General features: G+C 44.5%; 1 protein-coding gene across 1 annotated transcript in view; it reads left to right on the top strand.

Moving 5' to 3' along the window:
• Window positions 1-11,308: 11,308 nt before the first annotated feature.
• ARHGAP22 (Rho GTPase activating protein 22) overlaps window positions 11,309-19,605 on the top strand; it is a 240,466-nt gene continuing 232,169 nt past the window's right edge. Inside the window, exons 1-2 of the mRNA XM_060191343.1 lie at window positions 11,309-11,572; window positions 18,947-19,111. Of these exons, the coding sequence (XP_060047326.1) occupies window positions 18,997-19,111 (115 nt within the window). The 5' untranslated portion in view covers window positions 11,309-11,572; window positions 18,947-18,996. The remainder of the gene's footprint in view (window positions 11,573-18,946; window positions 19,112-19,605) is intronic.

Below are 19,605 nucleotides of genomic sequence, written 5' to 3'. Positions count from 1 at the left end.
TTTACAAAGAAAAATGATCTTGTTTTTCTAGTTATGTAATACTGCAGCCATGCATGGGCAGGCCATATATTGTTTTATGTATGTCAGTTTTCTTCCTTTCTTTCTTTCTTTTCTTTTTTTTTTTTTTTTTTTTTTGCCTCCAAGGTTATTTCAGGGGCTCAGTCCCCCTGAAGGTGGGGGGCCGGGGCCTCAAACTGGGATCCTTGATCCATTCTTTGAGCTTCACACTATGTGCACTTAACCCAGTATACCACCACCTTGGCCCCCTACTTTTTACATATATATATTTAATCCTTATTTATTTATTGGATAGAGACAACCAGAAATTGAGAGGAAAAGGGGTGAGAGGGAGAAAGAGAGACACCTGCAACACTGCTTCACCATTTGCAAAACTTTCCCCCTACAGGTGGGGATGGAGTCTCTGGACTGGGGGGCGGGGGACAAAATCAGGTACTTGTGCATTGTAACATTTGAGTTCAACCAGGTGCACCACCACCCACCCCCAAAATAGTTTACTTTTCACCATGGACATTGAGATCCAGAATTCCTCAAAGTGGGTGGGAGGGTGAGGGAAGATAGCATAATGGTTATGCAAAGAGACTGTATGCCTGAGGCTCCAAAGCCCTAGGTTCAATCCCTTCTTCTTCTTCTAGCGTTTGCCCTTCTTCCGTAGCCAGTCAACAGCGTCAGGTTGAGCCTGATGTAAAGTTTTGAGACCTCCTTTGAATCTGGAGAGGTGGCAGTCGTTGACTATGTGGGTCATAGTCTGTCTGTAGCCGCAGGGGCATTTCGGGTCATCTCTGGCTCCCCAGCGATGGAACATAGCGACTGCCAACTCTGTTTCCAAGAGTCTGGAACAGAGAAGTTTAGTGTAGGCGTAGGAGACCAGATTGGATGACAAGACGTCAAGCGTTGAACAGGGTGGGCGACAATATCCGCGTATATTGGCAGGTCTGGTGGAGCGTACACGTGGGAAATGAACTTAGATGATGCCGCATCCCGACGAATATCTGGCGGGGCGATGTTGCTAAGAACTGGCAGCCATGGAACCGGGGTGGAATGGATGGTTCCAGAAATTATCCTCATGGAGGAATATGATTTGGAATTGACCAAGTGGACATGGGGGCTACGGAACCATACTGGGGCACAGTATTCTGCAGTGGAATAGCATAATGCCAGAGATGATGATCATAGTGTGGAAGCGCTCGCGCCCCATGAGAAGCTGGCCAGACTTGCAATGATGTGATTCCTCGCACCCACCTTTGCTGCAGTTTTTATGAGATGTTTGTGAAATGACAGAGTGCGATCGAGAGTAACGCCAAGATAGACTGGCTGGGCTTCATGCCGGATTCTCGTATCGTCAAGCTGCACATTAAGCTCACAAGAGGCCAAGGCATGGTGTAGATGCACAGAGCTTGGTCAGTCCAGCCCTGGGAATGTAGTCACTCTCATAAGCAGTGTGTTAACTTCCCACCAGTGCTAGGAAGCCCATGGGAGGGGTCTGGGTGGATTGTGTGAATGGGGGGTTGCTGGCAAAAAGAACATAACACATATTCTGCTGCAGGGCCAGGGCTCAGAACTTCTGAGAAGTAAGGCAAGGGACTTGCCCCACTGCCTCCAGAGACTCTACTGGGAAGAAACACAGGAGCCTCGGGGGCTGGGTGGTGGCACAGCAGGTTAAGCGCAATGGCGCAAAGCACAAGGACTCAATCCCTTACACCACTGTAAACCAGAGCTGAACAGTGCCCTGGAAAATAAATAAATAAATAAATAAATAAATAAATAAATAAATAAATAAAGTGGAAAAGCCAATTAGAGAACCAAATACCTCACTAGCTGCTGCTGAAGGTGATGAAAGGAGATGGATGAACGCAGCATTTACCTGGCCCCTGAGTCAGACCCAGGCAACCAGCAGCATCACTTAGTCTGTGCCTGCTTTTTCCCATTGCTTTTACCTCACAACAGAATCCTAGCGTCAGCCCTCTCATCCTAATTGGGAAGGGACTTAGAGAGAAGCTGCATCACTTACTCAGTAACCTTGGTAATCCAGGGCAGGAGTCAGACTTGATTTTTGTCTGATTCCAATAGCGTTGTTCTGTCTACAGCACCTGCCCCAACCTCTCCCAGGATGCCCAGATTAAATGAGCCCTCCTCCCTCATGGATGCACAGAAGAGGCCGCTGCATTTCTTTTTTCTTTTCTTTTCTTTTCTTTTTTTTTTTTTTTTTTTGCCTCCAGGGTTATTGCTGGGACTCAGTGCCAGCACTATTGACTCCACTGTTCCTGGAGGCTATTTTTCCCCTTTTGTTGCCCATGTTGATTATCATTGTTGTTGTTGGATAGGACAGAGAGAAATGGAGAGAGGAGGAGAAGAAAGAGAGGGCGAGAGAAAGACAGACACCTGTAGACCTACTTCACCACCCATGAAGCGACCCCCCCTGCAGGTGGGAGCTCAAACCAGGATCCTTACTCTGGTCCTTGTGCTTTGCGCCATTGCGCTTAACCTGCTGTGCCACCACCCAGCCCCAGGCTCCTGTGTATCTTCCCAGTAGAGCCTCTGGAGGCAGTGGGGCAAGTCCCTTGCCTTGCTTCTCAGAAGTTCTGAGCCCTGGCCCTGCAGCAGAATATGTGTTATGTTCTTTTTGCCAACAACTCCCCATTCACACAATCCACCCAGACCCCTCCCATGGGCTTCCTAGCACTGGTGGGAAGTTAACACACTGCTTATGAGACTACATTCCCAGGGCTGGACTGACCAAGCTCTGTGCAACCCACCTCCCTCAAACCAGCCCCACTTCTGCCCAGATACTAAATCAGGTTTCCCAAGGCTGCCAAGTCAAGGCCAGCCAGCCCTGCCTCAGTCAGGGAGTTAAACAAGAAGCCACATTAAGTGCAGTTTTGGGAAGGCCTCCCCACCTCTGGAGAAGAGGGCACTCAGCACTCCAGAGCTCCACTGGGAGGCCAGGTCAGTAAAGGCTACTTGCCTGCTTCTCTCTTTGGCTTTGGCTTTCAAGATCTTTTGACTCAGTTGGTCTTGGTTTCAAATTTCAGCAATGCCACTTGGGAAATGAAGAGAACCTTTCTGATTTCACTTTCCTTTTTTTTTTCTTTTCTTTTTTTTTTTTATTTCTTTCTTTTTTTTATTAAAGAAAGGATTAATTAACAAAACCATAGGGTAGGAGGGGTACAACTCCACAGAATTCCCGCCACCCAATCTCCATAACCCACCCCCTCCCCTGATAGCTTTCCCACTCTCTATCCCTCTGGGAGCATGGACCCAGGGTCATTGAGGGTTGCAGAAGGTAGAAGGTCTGGCTTCTGTAATTGCTTCCTCGCTGAACATGGGTGTTGACTGGTCGGTCCATACTCCCAGTCTGCCTCTCTCTTTCCCTAGTAGGATGGGTCTCTGGGGAAGCTGAGCTCCAGGACACATTGGTGGTGTCTTCAATCCAGGGAAGTCTGGCCGGCATCCTGATGACACCTGGAACCTGGTGACTGAAAAGAGAGTTAACATACAAAGCCAAACAAATTGTTGAGCAATCATGGACCCAAAGCTTGGAAAAGTGGAGAGGAAGTATTAGGGAGGTACTCACTACAAACTCTAGTATACTTCTGCTTTCTTACTTTGGTGCCATACTCCAAACTCAGTCAATTTCTGCTTTGCGTTTCTACTTCTTTTTTTTTTTTTTCTGCATGCATAACATTCCCCAGATTCCCATTTAGCAATACAACCCCCACTATTTCATTCATCATTTTTCATGGACCTGTATTCTCCCCACCCACCCACCCACCCCAGAGTCTTTTACTTTGGTGTAATACTCCAATTCCATTTCAGGATCGACTTGTGTTTTCTTTTCTAATCTTGTTTTTCAACTTCGGCCTGAGAGTGAGATCCCATATTCATCCTTCTGTTTCTGACTTATTTCACTCAACATGATTTTTTCAAGGTCCATCCAAGATCGGCTGAAAACGGTGAAGTCACCATTTTTTACAGCTGAGTAGTATTCCATTGTGTATATATACCACAACTTGCTCAGCCACTCATCTGTTGTTGGACACCTGGGTTGCTTCCAGGTTTTGGCTATTACAAATTGTGCTGCCAAGAACATATGTGTACACAGATCTTTTTGGATGGATGTGTTGGGTTCCTTAGGATATATCCCCAGGAGGGGGATTGCAGGGTCATAGGGTAGGTCCATTTCTAGCCTTCTGAGAGTTCTCCAGACTGTTCTCCACAGAGGTTGGACCAATTGACATTCCCACCAGCAGTGCAGGAGGGTTCCTTTGACCCCACACCCTCTCCAGCATTTGCTGCTGTTACCTTTTCTGATGTGTGACATTCTCACAGGAGTGAAGTGATATCTCATTGTTGTCTTGATTTGCATTTCTCTGACAATCAGAGACTTGGAGCATTTTTTCATGTGTTTCTCGGCCTTTTGGATCTCTTCTGTGGTGAATATTCTGTCCAATTCCTCCCCCCATTTTTGGATGGGGTTATTTGTTGTCTTGTTGTTGAGTCTGGTAAGCTCTTTATATATGTTGGTTATTAAACTCTTATCTGATGTATGGCATGTAAAGATCTTCTCCCATTCTGTGAGGGGTCTCTTGATTTGGGTAGTGGTTTCTTTTGCTGTGAAGAAGCTTTTTAATTTGATGTAGTCCCATAGGTTTATACTTGCCTTAGTCTTCCTTGTAATTGGATTCGTTTCATTGAAAATGTCTTTAAAATTTATGCGGAAAAAAGTTCTTCCAATATTTTCCTCTAAGTATCTGATAGTTTCTGGTCTAACATCCAAGTCCTTGATCCACTTGGAATTTACTTTAGTATTTGGTGAAATACAGTGATTCAGCTTCATTCTTCTGCATGTTTCAACCCATTGTTTCCAACACCATTTGTTGAAGAGACTCTGCTTCCCCCATATAATAGTCTGGGCCCCTTTGTCAAAGATTAGATGTCCATAGGAGTGGGGCCTCATTTCTGGGCTCTCAATTCTATTCCACTGGTCAGTGTGTCTGTTCATGTTCCAGTACCAAGCAGTTTTGATGACAATGGCCCTATAATATAGTTTGAGATCTGGCAGTGTGATGCCTCCGGTTCTGTTCTTTTTTCTCAAGATTGTTTTGGCAATTCTAGGCCTTTTCTGGTTCCAGATAAACATTTGTAGCATTTGTTCTATTCTCCTAAAAAATGTGCTTGGGATCTTGATGGGGATAGCATTAAATTTGTAGATGGCTCTGGGTAATATATTCATTTTGATGATGTTAATTCTTCCAACCCATGAGCATGGAATATCTTTCCACTTCTTTGTGTCTTTTTCAATTTCTTTGAGTAGTGACTCATAATTTTCAGTATACAAGTCTTTCACTTCTTTGGTTAGGTTTATTCCTAGATATTTTATTGTTTTTGTTGCTATAGAAAAAGGAACTGATTTCTGGATTTCAATTTCTTTTAACTTAGTGTTTGCATAGAGGAATGCCACTGACTTTTGAATGTTAATTTTATAGCCTGACACATTACTGTATTGCCTGATGATTTCCAAAAGCTTCTTGCTAGATTCCTTAGGTTTTTCCATGTATACTATCATGTCATCTGCAAATAAGGAGAGTTTGACTTCTTCTCTTCCAATCTGTATTCCTTTAATTCCTTGCTCCTGCCTGATTGCTATGGCAAGAACTTCCAACACTATGTTGAATAGTAATGGTGATAGTGGGCAGCCCTGTCTAGTACCTGATCTGAGGGGAAATGCTTCCAGTTTTTCACCATTGAGTATGATGCTGGCTGTAGGTTTGCTATATATAGACTCCACTATCTTCAGGAATTTTCCATCTATTCCTATTTTTTGTAGTGTTTTGATCATAAAGGGATGTTGTATTTTGTCAAATGCTTTCTCTGCATCTATTGATATGACCATGTGGTTTTTGGTCTTGCTTTTGTTGATGTGGTGGATCACATTGATTGATTTACGTATATTAAACCAACCTTGCATGCCTGGGATAAACCCCACTTGGTCATGATGAACAATTTTTTTGATATACTGCTGTATCCGGTTGGCTAGAATTTTGTTCAATATTTTCGCATCTATGTTCATCAGAGATATTGGTCTGTAGTTTTCTTTTTTGGTTGTGTCCCTGTCTGCTTTTGGTATCAGGGTGATGTTGGCTTCATAGAAGCTGGCAGGGAGTATTCCAGTGTCTTCAATCTTCTGGAAGACTTTTAAAAGTAGAGGTATTAGTTCTTCTTTGAAAGTTTTGTAGAATTCATTTGTAAAACCATCTGGTCCAGGACTTTTATTTTTGGGAAGATTTTTGATAACTGTTTCAATTTCATTAGCTGTGATGGGCCTGTTCATGTTATCCACTTCCTCTTTACTTAGTTTTGGAAGTTGGTAGGTATCTAGGAAATCATTCATTTCTTCCAGGTTCTCTAACTTGGTGGCATATAGTTGTTCATAGAAGCCTCGCATGATACGTTGAATTTCTGCGGTGTCTGTTGTGATATCTCCTCTTTCATTTACTATCCGATTTATTTGGGTCTTCTCTCTTTTTTGTTTTGTGAGTCTGGCTAAAGGTTTGTCGATTTTGTTTACTCTTTCGAAGAACCAACATTTACTTTCATTGATCTTTTGTATGGTTTTCCTATTCTCAATGTTATTTATTTCTGCCCTAACTTTAGTAATTTCTGTCCTTCTGGTTGCTTTAGGGTTCCTTTGTTGTTCTTCTTCTAGGTCTTTAAGATGTGCAATCAGGCTGTTTATTTGTGCCTTTTCTTGTTTCCTAATGTGTGCTTGTATAGCTATGAACTTCCCTCTTAGGACTGCTTTAGTTGTGTCCCAAATATTTTGATAGCTTGTGTCTTCATTTTCATTGAACTCTCGAAACATTTTGATTTCTTCCTTGATTTCCTCTTTGACCCAGAAGTTGTTAAGAAGTGTACTGTTGAGCTTCCACATTTTGGCACTGTTACTAATCTTTTGTTGATTGTTAAGTGTTAGTTTAATTCCACTGTGGTCTGAGAAGATGCTTGGGATGATTTCAGTGCTCTTGAATAGGCTTATGCTGTCTTTGTGGCCTAACATATGGTCTATTCTTGAGAATGATCCATGTGGATTTGAGTAAAATGTGTATTCCAGTTTCTTGGGATGAATGACTCTGAAAATGTCCAATAGTTCTAGTTTATCTATCTCTTCATTTAGCTCCCTTATGTCTTTACTGATTTTCTTCCTGGATGATCTGTCAAGTTGAGAGAGTGGGGTGTTGAAGTCCCCTACTATGATTGTGTTACTGTTAATATATTGCTGTAGCTCTTTCAGTAGAAGTTGGATGTATTTAGATGGCTTCTCATTGGGTGCATAGATATTAATAATTGTTAAGTCCTCTTGATTGACTGATCCTCTGAGCATTAAGTAGTGTCCATTCCTATCTTTTTTAATCTTATCTATTTTAAAGTCTATCATGTCAGATATGAGAATAGCTGTTCCTGCCCTTTTTTGTGGGCCATTGGCTTGAATGATAGTTTTCCATCCTTTCACTTTAAGTCTGTGTTTGTCTTGTTGCGTTAGGTGAGTTTCCTGTAGACAACATATTGTTGGGTTGTGTTTTCTGATCCATCTTCCTACTCTGTGTCTTTTAATAGGTGAATTCAGGCCATTCACATTTATTGATATCAAAGATTGAAGATATTTTAACGCCATTCTTGTAGAGTTTTAGAGTGTTTTGATATATGTTCTATTTGTGGTGGTCTGGTTCTTTATAGGAAACCTTTCAGAACTTCTTTCAAGGCAGGCTTGGTGATGGTTGCTTCCTTCAACTGTTGCTTGTCTGAGAAGGTTTTGATACTTCCATCTAGTCTGAATGACAATCTAGCAGGATATAGTATTCTTGGCTGAAAGCCTTTCTCATTGAGCACTTGATAGATATCTTGCCATTCTCTTCTGGCCTGTAGTGTTTGTATGGAGAAGTCTGCTGCTAATCTTATGGGTTTTCCTTTGTAGGTGACTCTTTGTTTTTCTCTTGCAGCCTTGAGGATCCTTTCTTTATCCTTATTCCTTTCCAATCTAAGTATGACATGTCTTGGTGTCTTTAGGTCTGGGTTAATTCTGTTTGGGACCCTCTGGGCTTCTTGAATCTTTATGTCTTTGGTGTTGTCTAGACTAGAGAAATTTTCAGCTATTATGGCCTGGAGAACGCTTTCTTCCTCCCCTTCTCTTTCTTCCTCTGGTTAGCCAATAATGCGTATATTGTTTCTTTTGAAGTCATCCCATAGGACTCTGTTGTTGTTTTCAGCATCTCTTAATCTCTTTTTGAGATCTCTTACTTCTTTTTTAGTTGTCTCTAATTCATCCTCAATCTTGCTAATTCTGTCTTCAGCCCCATTGATTCTATTCTCTCTGCCCTCTACTGCTTTCTGGAGTTCATCTATTTTGTTGCCCTCCTCTGATACTGTTTTAGCTTGTTCAGCTAGTTGCCTTCTTAGCTCAGCAATTTCAGCTTTCAGCTCTCTAATAACCATAAGGTTATTAGAATTTTCTTCCATATTCTCATTTGTTGTTCCTGCAGTTCTGATTACAATTTTTTCAAATTCTTTACTCACTCCTGTTATTATTTCCTTAGCTAATGTTTGGATGTTGAATTCGTTGTTTTGTGCTTCGCCCTCTGGAGGACTTTTAGCTGGACTCTTGTCCTGGTTCGAGTCTCCATTATTTTTTCTTGTTGTTTTAACCATTTTATATAAGTTAACAGTTTTTTCAATCCCTGAGTTGGAGTTCAATGGTGTAAAAGCCTTTTTTTTTTTTCCCCTGTAGGCTATGGTAGCCTGAGGGCTTTTAAACTATCAATAGGCTTCTTGGCTTAATCACTGACTCCTGACCAAGAGATAAAGCAGGGTGTGGCAGAGATAATCCAGTGGTTATGCAAAGAGACTTTCACAGCCCCTCAGCTATGCCACCGAGGTATAGGTCTTCTCCTGAGTTTCCCGGTTAGATCTCTGTACCCTGGTGTCCCTCCCTGTTGCTGCTCCAGATTCTGAGGGTAGTAGCAATGGAGACTCAGAGTTGCACTTGGTGAGTCTCTGGGGAGTCCTTTCCTCCCTTCAGCTGTCCCCTTGTTGGTGGAGCAGACTGGAGGTGGTGTCTCCACTGACAAACTGTCAAACTGTTAGCAGTCACTTAATCTCTCCTTAGGCCCCTCTCTCCTCTCTGTCTCCAGCCACGCGTGTTTGTACTCACGGGTGATTTACTGGGTTTCTGTGGTCATTCTAGTCCTGTCTTGTTTCGGTCCGGGTGGTCTCCTTTGGTATTCCTAGTTGATCCAGGAGAGGAGAGGAGAGGAGAGAAAGCGATCTGCTGCTCGTAGCTCCGCCTCCGGAACGATTTCACTTTCCTAATCACGAAGTGGGTAAATTTGGGTGATATCATTTGGGTCTTAGTCAGGAGATCCTTGTATTCTCATACAAATATGATAGGCCTAGACCTCTGTTGGATCCCTTTCTCCACTATCACTGGACTTCCGTCAGGAATGTCATCATAAGCCCTCCTGTGGGCTTTCCCAGGACTTTGCTCTCATCATAAAGCAGCAATGGTAAGGACTGGTTCTGAAATGAGTACAGCCTAGATTGTTCCCGGTTGTGGCCATGAACTGTGATCTCAAATCAATCGGGCTCTTGTAGTGCCTGCACTACAAATCCACTGCTTCTGGCGGCCATCTTTTTTGTTATTGTTGTTGTTATTGCTGCTGTTGCTGTTGTTGTTGGATAGGACAGAGAGAAATTGAGAGACTTGGGGAAACCTAGGGGGAGAGAAAGGTAGACATCTGCAGATAACCAGCTTTTTCTTTTGTTTGTTTTTGTTTTTACCAGAACACTGCTCAGCTCTGGTTTATGGTGGTGCATAGGATTAAACCTGGGAGTTCAGAGCCTCAGGCATGAGTCTCTTTGCATAACCTTTATGCTATGCTATCTACCCCCTAAACAGTTCATTTTATTCATAATTTTTTTCTCTTCAAGACTGGAAGCTACTCTCTGCCTTAATCCAACTTTCTAGCTCTTTTCTCTATTCTTACACCATCTTCTCAGGCAATATTTTTGTCCAACTCTGTGTTAGCTATCAGACTCAAGCAAAAACTACGATAGTCATGGGCCCCTGGGAACATGCCTAAAATAGACATCCTAGTTTCTTTCCACCTAAGATCCCTATTCTCATCTGTTTTGTTGCTACTTTTGGATTCCTATTCTTTAACTATTTTGTCCCACTTTATATCTTGCCACCATTCAGCCACCAAGTTAAAGATGCTACTATGATTCCATCCTGACTTGCCTGGGCAGATGACCTCATCAATGTGTCCTGGAACTTCGCCTCTCCAGAGCCCTACCCCACTAGGGAAATATAGAAACAAGCTGGTCATATGGACTGACCTGCCAAGCCCATGTCCAACAGAAAAGGAATTACAAAAGCCACAACTCCCACCTGCTGCACCCCAAAAGTAATTTGATCCACACTCCCAGTGGAGGAGAAGTAATAGGAGGAAGATGACCAGAGGGCTCTGAACTCCAACTTCATTAGTAACCGGAGAGAGGAAGAAAAAGGAGGGACATTTGAATGTAGTAAAAGGTGTATGTGGGACTTGGAAAGGAAGAGAAGATGGGACAATGGAAAAAAAGGGGAGCAAGTTTACACAAATGTAGACGGACAGTTGCAAAAATAATAGTTAGCCCATATTTGCAGCCTTCAGACAACTGCTACAGCTTACAATGGAGGGGTTGGAAATTTGGAACTCTGGGGGTGGGAACGATGCAGAGCTGTACTCCTATTATTGTGTAATTTTATTAATCAATCTTAAATCACTCATAAAATTTAAAAAAAGAAAAGAAAATTCGGGTGATGATGGAACCTCTGAAAGTGATCAATACACACCACTACCACCCTTGTAATTTAAGAGTTCCTCTTCTGCTAATGTTTCCTCCAGTCCCAACTTCCTGTCCCATACTAAGGACACAGGGATGAGCCTGCTGTGTAGAACTCAGTTTTTCCAAAATGACTCAGTGCGCCAAGCTCCAGGTAGAGGTGAGAACACACTCTAGTCTTAAGAGAAAGAATTGTTACAAGTGAAGTAGGATTGAATAATGAGGGGCCTCCAGAAGGCAGTGATCTCTGGGTTTGAGAGCCGGGGTCTTGCTGATGTCCACCAGGGGGCGCTCTGCCCCCAGTCAATCCCAGGCCGGGCCTGGTGAGGCCCTCCTGTCCCAGCTCTTCCTGGCAAGAGGTCAGCTTCACCCGGAAAACATTCCCCAAGCGGACACTGCTGTGCAGCCTCTTTGCTCGCCAAGGAAAGTCATCACCGCCTCATCCCCAGAGGCAGCGAGGAGCCAGGGAGCTTGCATTCGACTGATGATGTTTGGCCAAGGCAGCCTCCTCCAGGTCCTGCCCACCTCCCCTGCCTGTCACATGGCGGGAGAGGGGGAGGCAGGGCCAAGGGGGCAGGGAGCCCCAATGCTCCCTCCAGGCGGTGCCCTGAGGAAGGATCTCTGGGCCAGCTCCTCCTGGCAGCTAGGATGGAAGAGTCCTGCTCCCCCAAACCAGGTGAGCAGATCCCTGTGAAGGGCAGGACGCTTTCCTGCCTTCTGGGAACCCAGATCCCATCCTGGGTGATGGGGACTAAGTGAGGAGCCAGTCCTGGGGTCTGCGGGGGACATTGGTTCACACTTGAGGGAGGAGGTGACAGTAAACTTCAGAGCAGCCTGGGTTTGAATCTCCCTCCCCCCTCACCATGTTAAACTGTGAGATGTGGGGTGGCTCACTATTCCACTATAACATGCACCTCTTAGGATGCTGTCTGGTTAGTGTGTCTGGTAGAGTAAGTACCCACGAAGTGCCAGCTGTCATAGTTAATAATACCTGTGGTTGGGGTGACACCTGGGTGTAGGGCACCCTGGCTGGAGTCCAGAGAAATCTGGCGTTTCTGGTGCCCGCCGCCGTGGTGTGCTCAGGCAGGGCCACCAGAGCTGCTCCTGGCTGAGTCATCCTGGCTCTCCATCCACCACTTCCCTTCACCATGAGGCTGGCAGGCCCAGCGTTATGCCTCTCTGCCCAGCTCAGCTGGACAGTGCTCTTGAACCTGCTACTGAGAAAGGTGGATGGGGCCAGGCAAGGCATGAGGCAAATGATTGGAGTCTGGCAGGCAGTTCCATCTCTTTTGCCCCGCAGGCTAATGAGCAGAGCTCTGACTCCTCCTGTTCCCCAAATCAGACTCCTGTCCTCAGGGCTTTATCAGCCCCCTGCCAGGTGAGAGGTGCACAGATCACTCCCCTAGCCTGAGCCACCCCCCAACCCCATACACACACACATACACACATACACACACACTGGTCTAGATAGGGGTTGCTGAGGAAGTAGAGACCCACCCAAAGCCGTGGCGTAACCAGATCAGAGGCCCAGCTACTGTCTCCCAGGGAGACCTCTGTGATAGAGCAGCCGAGGTTGGGTCATTGGCCTGGCCAGGAGAAGGCAATCACTCTGTCCAAAATGCAGTAACTAGCTCTGCCACATGTTCTCTTATCTGTACACTCACCTGCAGTTTAAGGTTTTCTTTTTAGAATTTCTATTTATTTACTTATTTATTTTAAACTTTTTGAATATTTATTTTCCCTTTTGTTGTCCTTGTTTTTTTTATTGTTGTTGTAGTTATTATTTTTGTTGATATTGATGTTGTTACTATGTCGTTGTTGGATAGGACAGAGAGAAATGGAGAGGAGGGGAAGACAGAGAGGGGGAGAGAAAGACAGACACCTGCAGACCTGCTTCACCGCCTGTGAAGCGACTCTCCTGCAGGTGGGGAGCTGGGGGCTCGAACCGGGACCCTTATTCTCCGGTCCCTGCGCTTCGCACCATGTGCGCTTAACCCGCTGCGCTACCGCCCGACTCTATTCTTTAAGTTTTTATTTCTTCAAGAAATTATAATGGAGACAGAGAGAAATACGAAGAGAGGAGAGAAGAAGAAAGAAAGAGAAAGGGGGAGTCAGGCGGTAGCGCAGCGGGTTAAGCGCACGTGGGGCAAAGCGCAAGGACCGGCAGAAGGATCCCGGTACTGGCCCCCCGGCTCCCCACATGCAGGGGAGTCGCTTCACAGGCAGTGAAGCAGGTCTGCAGGTGTCTATCTTTCTCTCCCGCTCTCTGTCTTCCCCTCCTCTCTCCATTTCTCTCTATCCTATTCAACAACAATAATAACTACTACAACAATAAAAAAAACAAGGGCAACAAAAAGAAAATAAATAAATATTTTTTAAAAAAGAAAGAAAGAAAGAAAGAAAGGAAAATACCTTCTACAGTGCTCCAATGCTTGTTAAGCTTTCTCCTTGCAAGTGAGGATGGGGGCTTGAGTCTGGGTCCTCACACATGGTAGCTTGTCCCCTTTACCGACTGCGCCACCTTCCAGCCCCTGTAGTGTATATTTTTATTAATAGTTTGATAAAAGATTCTAAGATTACAGTGTATAGATCCATATCACACACCCACCACCAAAGTTCTGTATTACACCCTCCCGAACATATCCCCCATAGTTCTCATAAGTCTTTTTTTATATATATTTACTTACTATTTTCCTTTTTGTTGTTCTTGTTGTTTTTTATTGTTGTAGCTATTATTGCTGTTGTTGTTGTCATCATTATTGGGTAGGACAGAGAGAAATGGAGAGAGGAAGGGAAGACAGAGAGGGGGAGAGAAAGATAGACACCTGCAGACCTGCTTCACTGCCTGTGAGGCAACTCCTCTGCAGGTGGGGAGCAGGGGACTCGAACCAGGATTCTTACGAGGGTCCTTGTACTTCGCACCATGTGTGTCCAACCCACTGCACTACCGCTCAACTCCCATAAGTCTTTAAAAGCAGTTTGCTGGCTTATGTTTTGTCTGGGTTTTTTTTTTTTTTTTTTGGCATGTTCATATAAATCAGACCTCTAGATTTCACATATGAGTGAAACCATCTGGTAGTTGTCTTTTATCTCTTTACTGATCTCATTAAGCATAATTATTCCATCCATTTTGTCCCAAAGGACACAATGTCATCTTTTTTGGTTTCAGAATAGTATTCTATGGAATATGTATCCCATAACTTCTTTAGCCAGTATCTGATAATGGACATTTAGGTTGTTTCCACTCTTTGGCTATTGTGAATAATGCAGCTATGAACATAGGGGTGCATATGTCCCTCTGAATTAGTGCTTGAGTGTCCACTGGATAAATGCCTAAAAGCAGTATTGCTGGATCATCAGGTAATTTCATTTTTATTTGTTTAAGGACTCTCTATACAGTCTTCCAAAGGGGCTGTACCAGTTTACATTTCCACCAGCAATGTAACAGGGTTTTCTTTTCTCCACAACCTCTCCAACACTGGTCATTTCCTGGTTTGTTGATGTAAGAGCCATTCTCTCAGTTGTGAGATGGAATCTCAACATAGTTTTAATTCCCTGCAGTGTATTTTTGAGCCTCCTCTCCTTTCTCTTGGTCACCATGCCTTGGTGTCCATCCTAGCACCCGTCTCTTCTCTATACAGTCCAGGTGCCTTGGAGACATCAGCTGTGTTCAGTTCCTAGGATGAGACCTGGCTGTTTTAACCAGTCAGTCTACCTCATTCCCCAGCCATCAACATTGCATCAGGGATGGACTACTGTCCTGATCAAGAGCATGGGCAAGAAGAGATGTATGGGAGAGCAAGGAGGGAGAACTTCCAATATTTTCAATAAAAAAGCACTAGAAGATACTATCATTCTTCCTATTAGAGATAAAGGAGCAAGTATTAGCTCTTAGAACTGATGCCCAGAATTATAGTAAAGCAAACTTGTTGAGGATGAAAAAGGCATGTTAGAAATAAAGCAGGAGAGGGGGGTCAGGTGGCTAAGCTCTCATGGCGCAAAGTGCAAGGACCAGCATAAGGATCCTGGTTTGAGCCCCCAGCTCCCCACCTGCAGGGGAGTCGCTTCACAGGCGGTGAAGAAGGTCTGTAGGTGTCTATCTTTCTTTCCCCCTCTCTGCCTTCCCCCTCTCTCCATTTCTCTCTGTCCTATCCAACAACAACAACATAGTAACAACAATAATAACTACAAAAAGAAAACAAGCGCAACAAAAGGGAATAAATAAATAAATAAAATATTTTAAAAAAGAAAAAGAAAAGAAATAAAACAGGCGAACTAAGGGGGGGGGAAGATTTGTCAAGCTTCTAGAACTTGCCATATCTGAAGCCCACATTATGAGGTCTTTCCCACTAAAGAAGTCAATAAACCCTCCCTTATTATTATTACTTTTAAAATATTGTCTTTCTTTTTTCTTAACAACTGAAATTTTCTTTTTTTTTTTTTTAATTTTTTATTTAAGAAAGGATTAGTGAACAAAAGCATAAGGTAGGAGGGGTACAACTCCACACAATTCCCAACACCCAATCCCCATAACCCACCCCCTCCCATGGTAGCTTTCCCATTCTCTATCCCTCTGGGAGCATGGACCCAGGGTCGTTGAGGGTTGCAGAAGGTAGAAGGTCTGGCTTCTGTAATTGCTTCCCCGCTGAACATGGGCGTTGACTGGTCGGTCCATACCCCCAGTCTGCCTCTCTCTTTCCCTAGTAGGGTGTGACTCTGGGGAAGCTGAGCTCCAGGACACATTGGTGGGGTCTTCAATCCAGGGAAGCCTAGCCAGCATCCTGGTGGCATCTGGAACCTGGTGATTGAAAAGAGAGTTAACATATGAAGCCAAACAATTTGTTGAGCAATCATGGATCCCAAGCTTGGAATAGTGGAGAGGAAGTGTTAGGGAGGTACTCACTGCAAACTCTAGTGTACTACTGCTTTCAGGTATATATTTTGCAGTAGTTTATGGATACGTGTGCACATAAGCTCTCTCTCACAGAAACTGGTGTATATCTAGGTTATGGGACTTTGTTGGAAAGTGAACTACCTGAGATGAAATTAGAGTGTACTATTAAAGGAAAGGTCTCACCCGAGTAATGAAGCTGAAGGGTTGTCATTCCACACGTGAAGTCTCTGGATACATTCTGAGGTGAAGCATGTTGAGGTAGCAATCGTTGCTTTGGTTAGGTTGTGATCGGCAGATGCAATGTTATTTGGTTTGGATTGGGAGATGCATATGGGAAAGTGGGCCCTATCCAAGGGTTCCAGGACTGGGGGAAGTAGGGGCTCTATAGTGAAGATGTGAGGTTCCTGCTGTCTTAGGGTTCAACAAGACAATCAATAGTTAATATTATCATCACATTATTTGTTAATTGGGTTAACTTTGAAAAGTCCCTTTGTTATGGTTTGCTGGACAGTACCCAGTATCTTGTATATAGCTGTGCTATTGGAAGCTTCTAATCTACTTGGTCTAGGCTTTTGAGAGAGTCCGCATATCAAATACATAGCCTATATATTAAAAAGATTCAGTTTGTCTTTTGAGAAACTTTGAGACATACAATTGATTTCCCCCTCTCATATTAATTAGCTCCTGATTTATATGTCTACATTTTGCTAAGAGTGTACATAAACACCATTCCCACCACCAAAGGACTGTGACCCATCCCTCCTGCCCACTCCCACCCCCCACTGGCCCAGGAAGCTACATGCCTACCCCTCACCACTGGGTTTTTACTTTGGTACCCTACTTACAATTTGATCAGGTCCTGCTTTTAGTTTCCCTTTCAGATCTTCTTAGTCAGCTTCTGTTGATGAGTGGGATCATCCCATACTCATCTTTATCTTTCTGACTTAGTTCACTTAACATAATTCCTTCTAGCTCTGTCCAAGATGGGTCAGAGAAGGTGGGTTCATTGTTCTTGATAGCTGCATAGTATTCCATTGTGTATATATACCACAGCTTTCTCAGCCACTCATCTGGTGTTGGGCACCTGGGTTGCTTCCAGGTTTTAGCTATTATGAATTGTGCCTGGGAATCCTCTTTTGACTATAAAGAGATCATCTGTAGATAAAATGGTTATTCAGAAAGTGTAAATACCATAATGGTTATCAGAGAAAACACAGGGTACCCAGTTAAATCTGAATTTCATATCAGCAATGAATAGCTTTTTAGAAGATAGTAATGTCCCTTGTGATTGTTGGGAATATACTGATACTAAAACAACAACTGGTCATGCTTCTGTCTGCTGAGCCCGATGACCCTGTTTAAGGAACATGCTCAAATTCATGCGGCCAGGAAAAGGAAAACTCTGTGTACCAAGAGTGTCTCTCTCTAAAGTTCACACTGTACCAGACCACGACAGGCACTTCTCTCTCCCCTCTCCCCTCCAGCAGCCTGCAAGCCCCATGTAGAAAACACTGCGGTTGTCACTCTGGGTCCCTAAGGATCAGCTAGGTCTGCCACAGTCCTCATAGCCCTCTGCTCCTCAAGCATCTCTGCTCTGACTCCAGCTCCGCCAACCTTCCTACTTTAAGGCTCTGTCTCCTCAGGTTCCCCTTTGCAAGCCAAGTCACTGTTCAGTTGGGCCCAAGGGTATGCCAGCATCTCTGCTTTGAGCCTTGCTGCTCTCTGCAAGCAGTTTGGCTCTCACCCCAGCTCCTTCTGCTTCCAGCTGCCTCAGGTTACTTCCTGGGGCCACAGCTTGGCCCCTCCTCTGCACTGTCTTCATAAAACCAACTGCAGGAGCTATCCCAGTTTCCCAAGGCACAGAGCCGGTGACACCATCTCAGCACAGCTCACTGAGTGCTGTCCAACAGCCAGCAGGCAGCCCTTTCGCCCCTGTGAGGTCATAGCCTGTATGCTTTTGCCTGGCAGCCCCTGGTGGCAGAAGGGATTGGCGCACACAGAGTGGGCCATACTTGTCTTATTTGTCCCACTGTGGTTTGTTCTGTAACCACACAAGCTCAATCCAGCAGAAACAGGCTAGGAAAGGAGACAGAAAGGACTGGTGGGAAAAAAAAAAAAATTCCTGGCCATATGTTCTCGAAACTCCTCAAGAGGAGGAGTCTCAAGACTCCTCCTCTTGAGTGAATACTGTGTGTATTAAAGGAGCCATCAGGGAGGCGGGGTGGTAGCTAGCACACCATGTTGAATGCACATGGTGCAAAGCTCAAGGATGGCTCAAGGATCCTGATTTGAGTCCCCGGCTCCCCACCTGCAGGGTGGTGGCTTCACAAGTGGTGAAGCAGGACTGTAGGTGTCTATCATTTTCTTCCCCTCTGCCTTCCCCTCCTCTCTCTATTTCTCTCTGCCCTATCCAACAACAACAGCAGCAGCAACAACAATAATAACAGCAACAACAACTATGGGGAAAACATTAAAAAATAAAAGAGCCATCTTTCCCTTCTATTGTCAAAATCATACAATTCCAGTGATGTTGAAGTCTGCATAAATAACACCTGGCTGTTTTCACGATGGGGAATTTTCTTTTTGATTTTTTTTTTCTCTAGCTAGAAATCAGGTGATAATGGTGCGGAATTTCCAGAAATGGAGTGAGAAGCGACACTGTTAGCAGGCACCATAGTAAGGATCTGGGGGGCTTGGATACTCCATCTGGATGCGGGGGATCATGTTCTCAAGCTTCCCAGTAACTGAACTACTGTGCCCACTGGTGAGGGTCAGTAGCTTGGCAGCAGCTTGGCATGCCTGCAGATTGCAGTGTGGACCTGTTTCTGAGGCTCATGGGAGAACGCTGCTCTTTAAAATCCAGGTTAGCTGGTTACAGAAATCAAACATGGGTTATGTACTACTGAGGGCTCTGCTGTTTGATGCCTGCTGTCTTCATAGCCTTCTGCCTCTGAGAGGGAGTTGTCATTCTTGTTCCCATTTCACAGACTTGAGGAACTGATACCCAGAGGCCTCCTGACTTGCTTAAGGCCATTCCAAGCTCCCCAGGCATATTTGCATTTCAGAGAGGAATGCTTCACAGTGGGGTTTCTGGGTTTGAAAAATGCAAAGAAAACACTAGGGAAAGGGCATGCTAAATATATTTCTTTTCTATAGATGCTGATCTCCTCTTACTGGAAAACAGGAATTAGCTTGTCTGCTGGAGGATGTGGTTGGTTCTTTATAAAAAGGATATACAAGAAATTCGCACGTCGACTGCCAACTTCATTATGCTGCCGACAGCTTCCAGCAAAAGAAGAACCTTTGCTGCCAGATATTTTGGTGAGAATGCTATTTCCTTCTGTGTGGGACTGTGATTTTCTTTGCTGTCAGCCTCTTTCATGAGGGATGGAGTCGGTCATGGCCACCCAAAGGCTGTGTGGGCAGAAAGTACCTTGGGGAACCTGTGGTCTTGACCCAGGTCCTTACCCCCTGAATATGGGGGCTATTTCATGTCTGCTGGAAAAATATAGCACTCGGCATGACCGTGACTGTTGGGGGTTGTGACTCTAGTAACTTGGGACTCTGATGACATTCACAGCCCATGGACAGAGGGTGCTAGGGCTAGTCCTTTGTTGGGAGGATGGTGCCTCCCAAGGTTGCTCTGTATCCTGCTTGCTAACAATCCAGCTGAGCAGTTAGTACAGAAACAGGAGGAGGGTTCAGGAGCCTGCAAGTGGTTCACACATATGTGGCAGGTGTTTGTGTGATGATGTCTCATGGTATCTGAGCCTGGGCATCCTCAGATAATGACAGAAATCCCATATTCCAGGAGA

The sequence above is a fragment of the Erinaceus europaeus genome, chromosome 1, assembly GCF_950295315.1.
Source record: "Erinaceus europaeus chromosome 1, mEriEur2.1, whole genome shotgun sequence".
Taxonomy (NCBI): domain Eukaryota; kingdom Metazoa; phylum Chordata; class Mammalia; order Eulipotyphla; family Erinaceidae; genus Erinaceus; species Erinaceus europaeus.
This window is presented reverse-complemented; position numbering and strand designations above follow the sequence as displayed.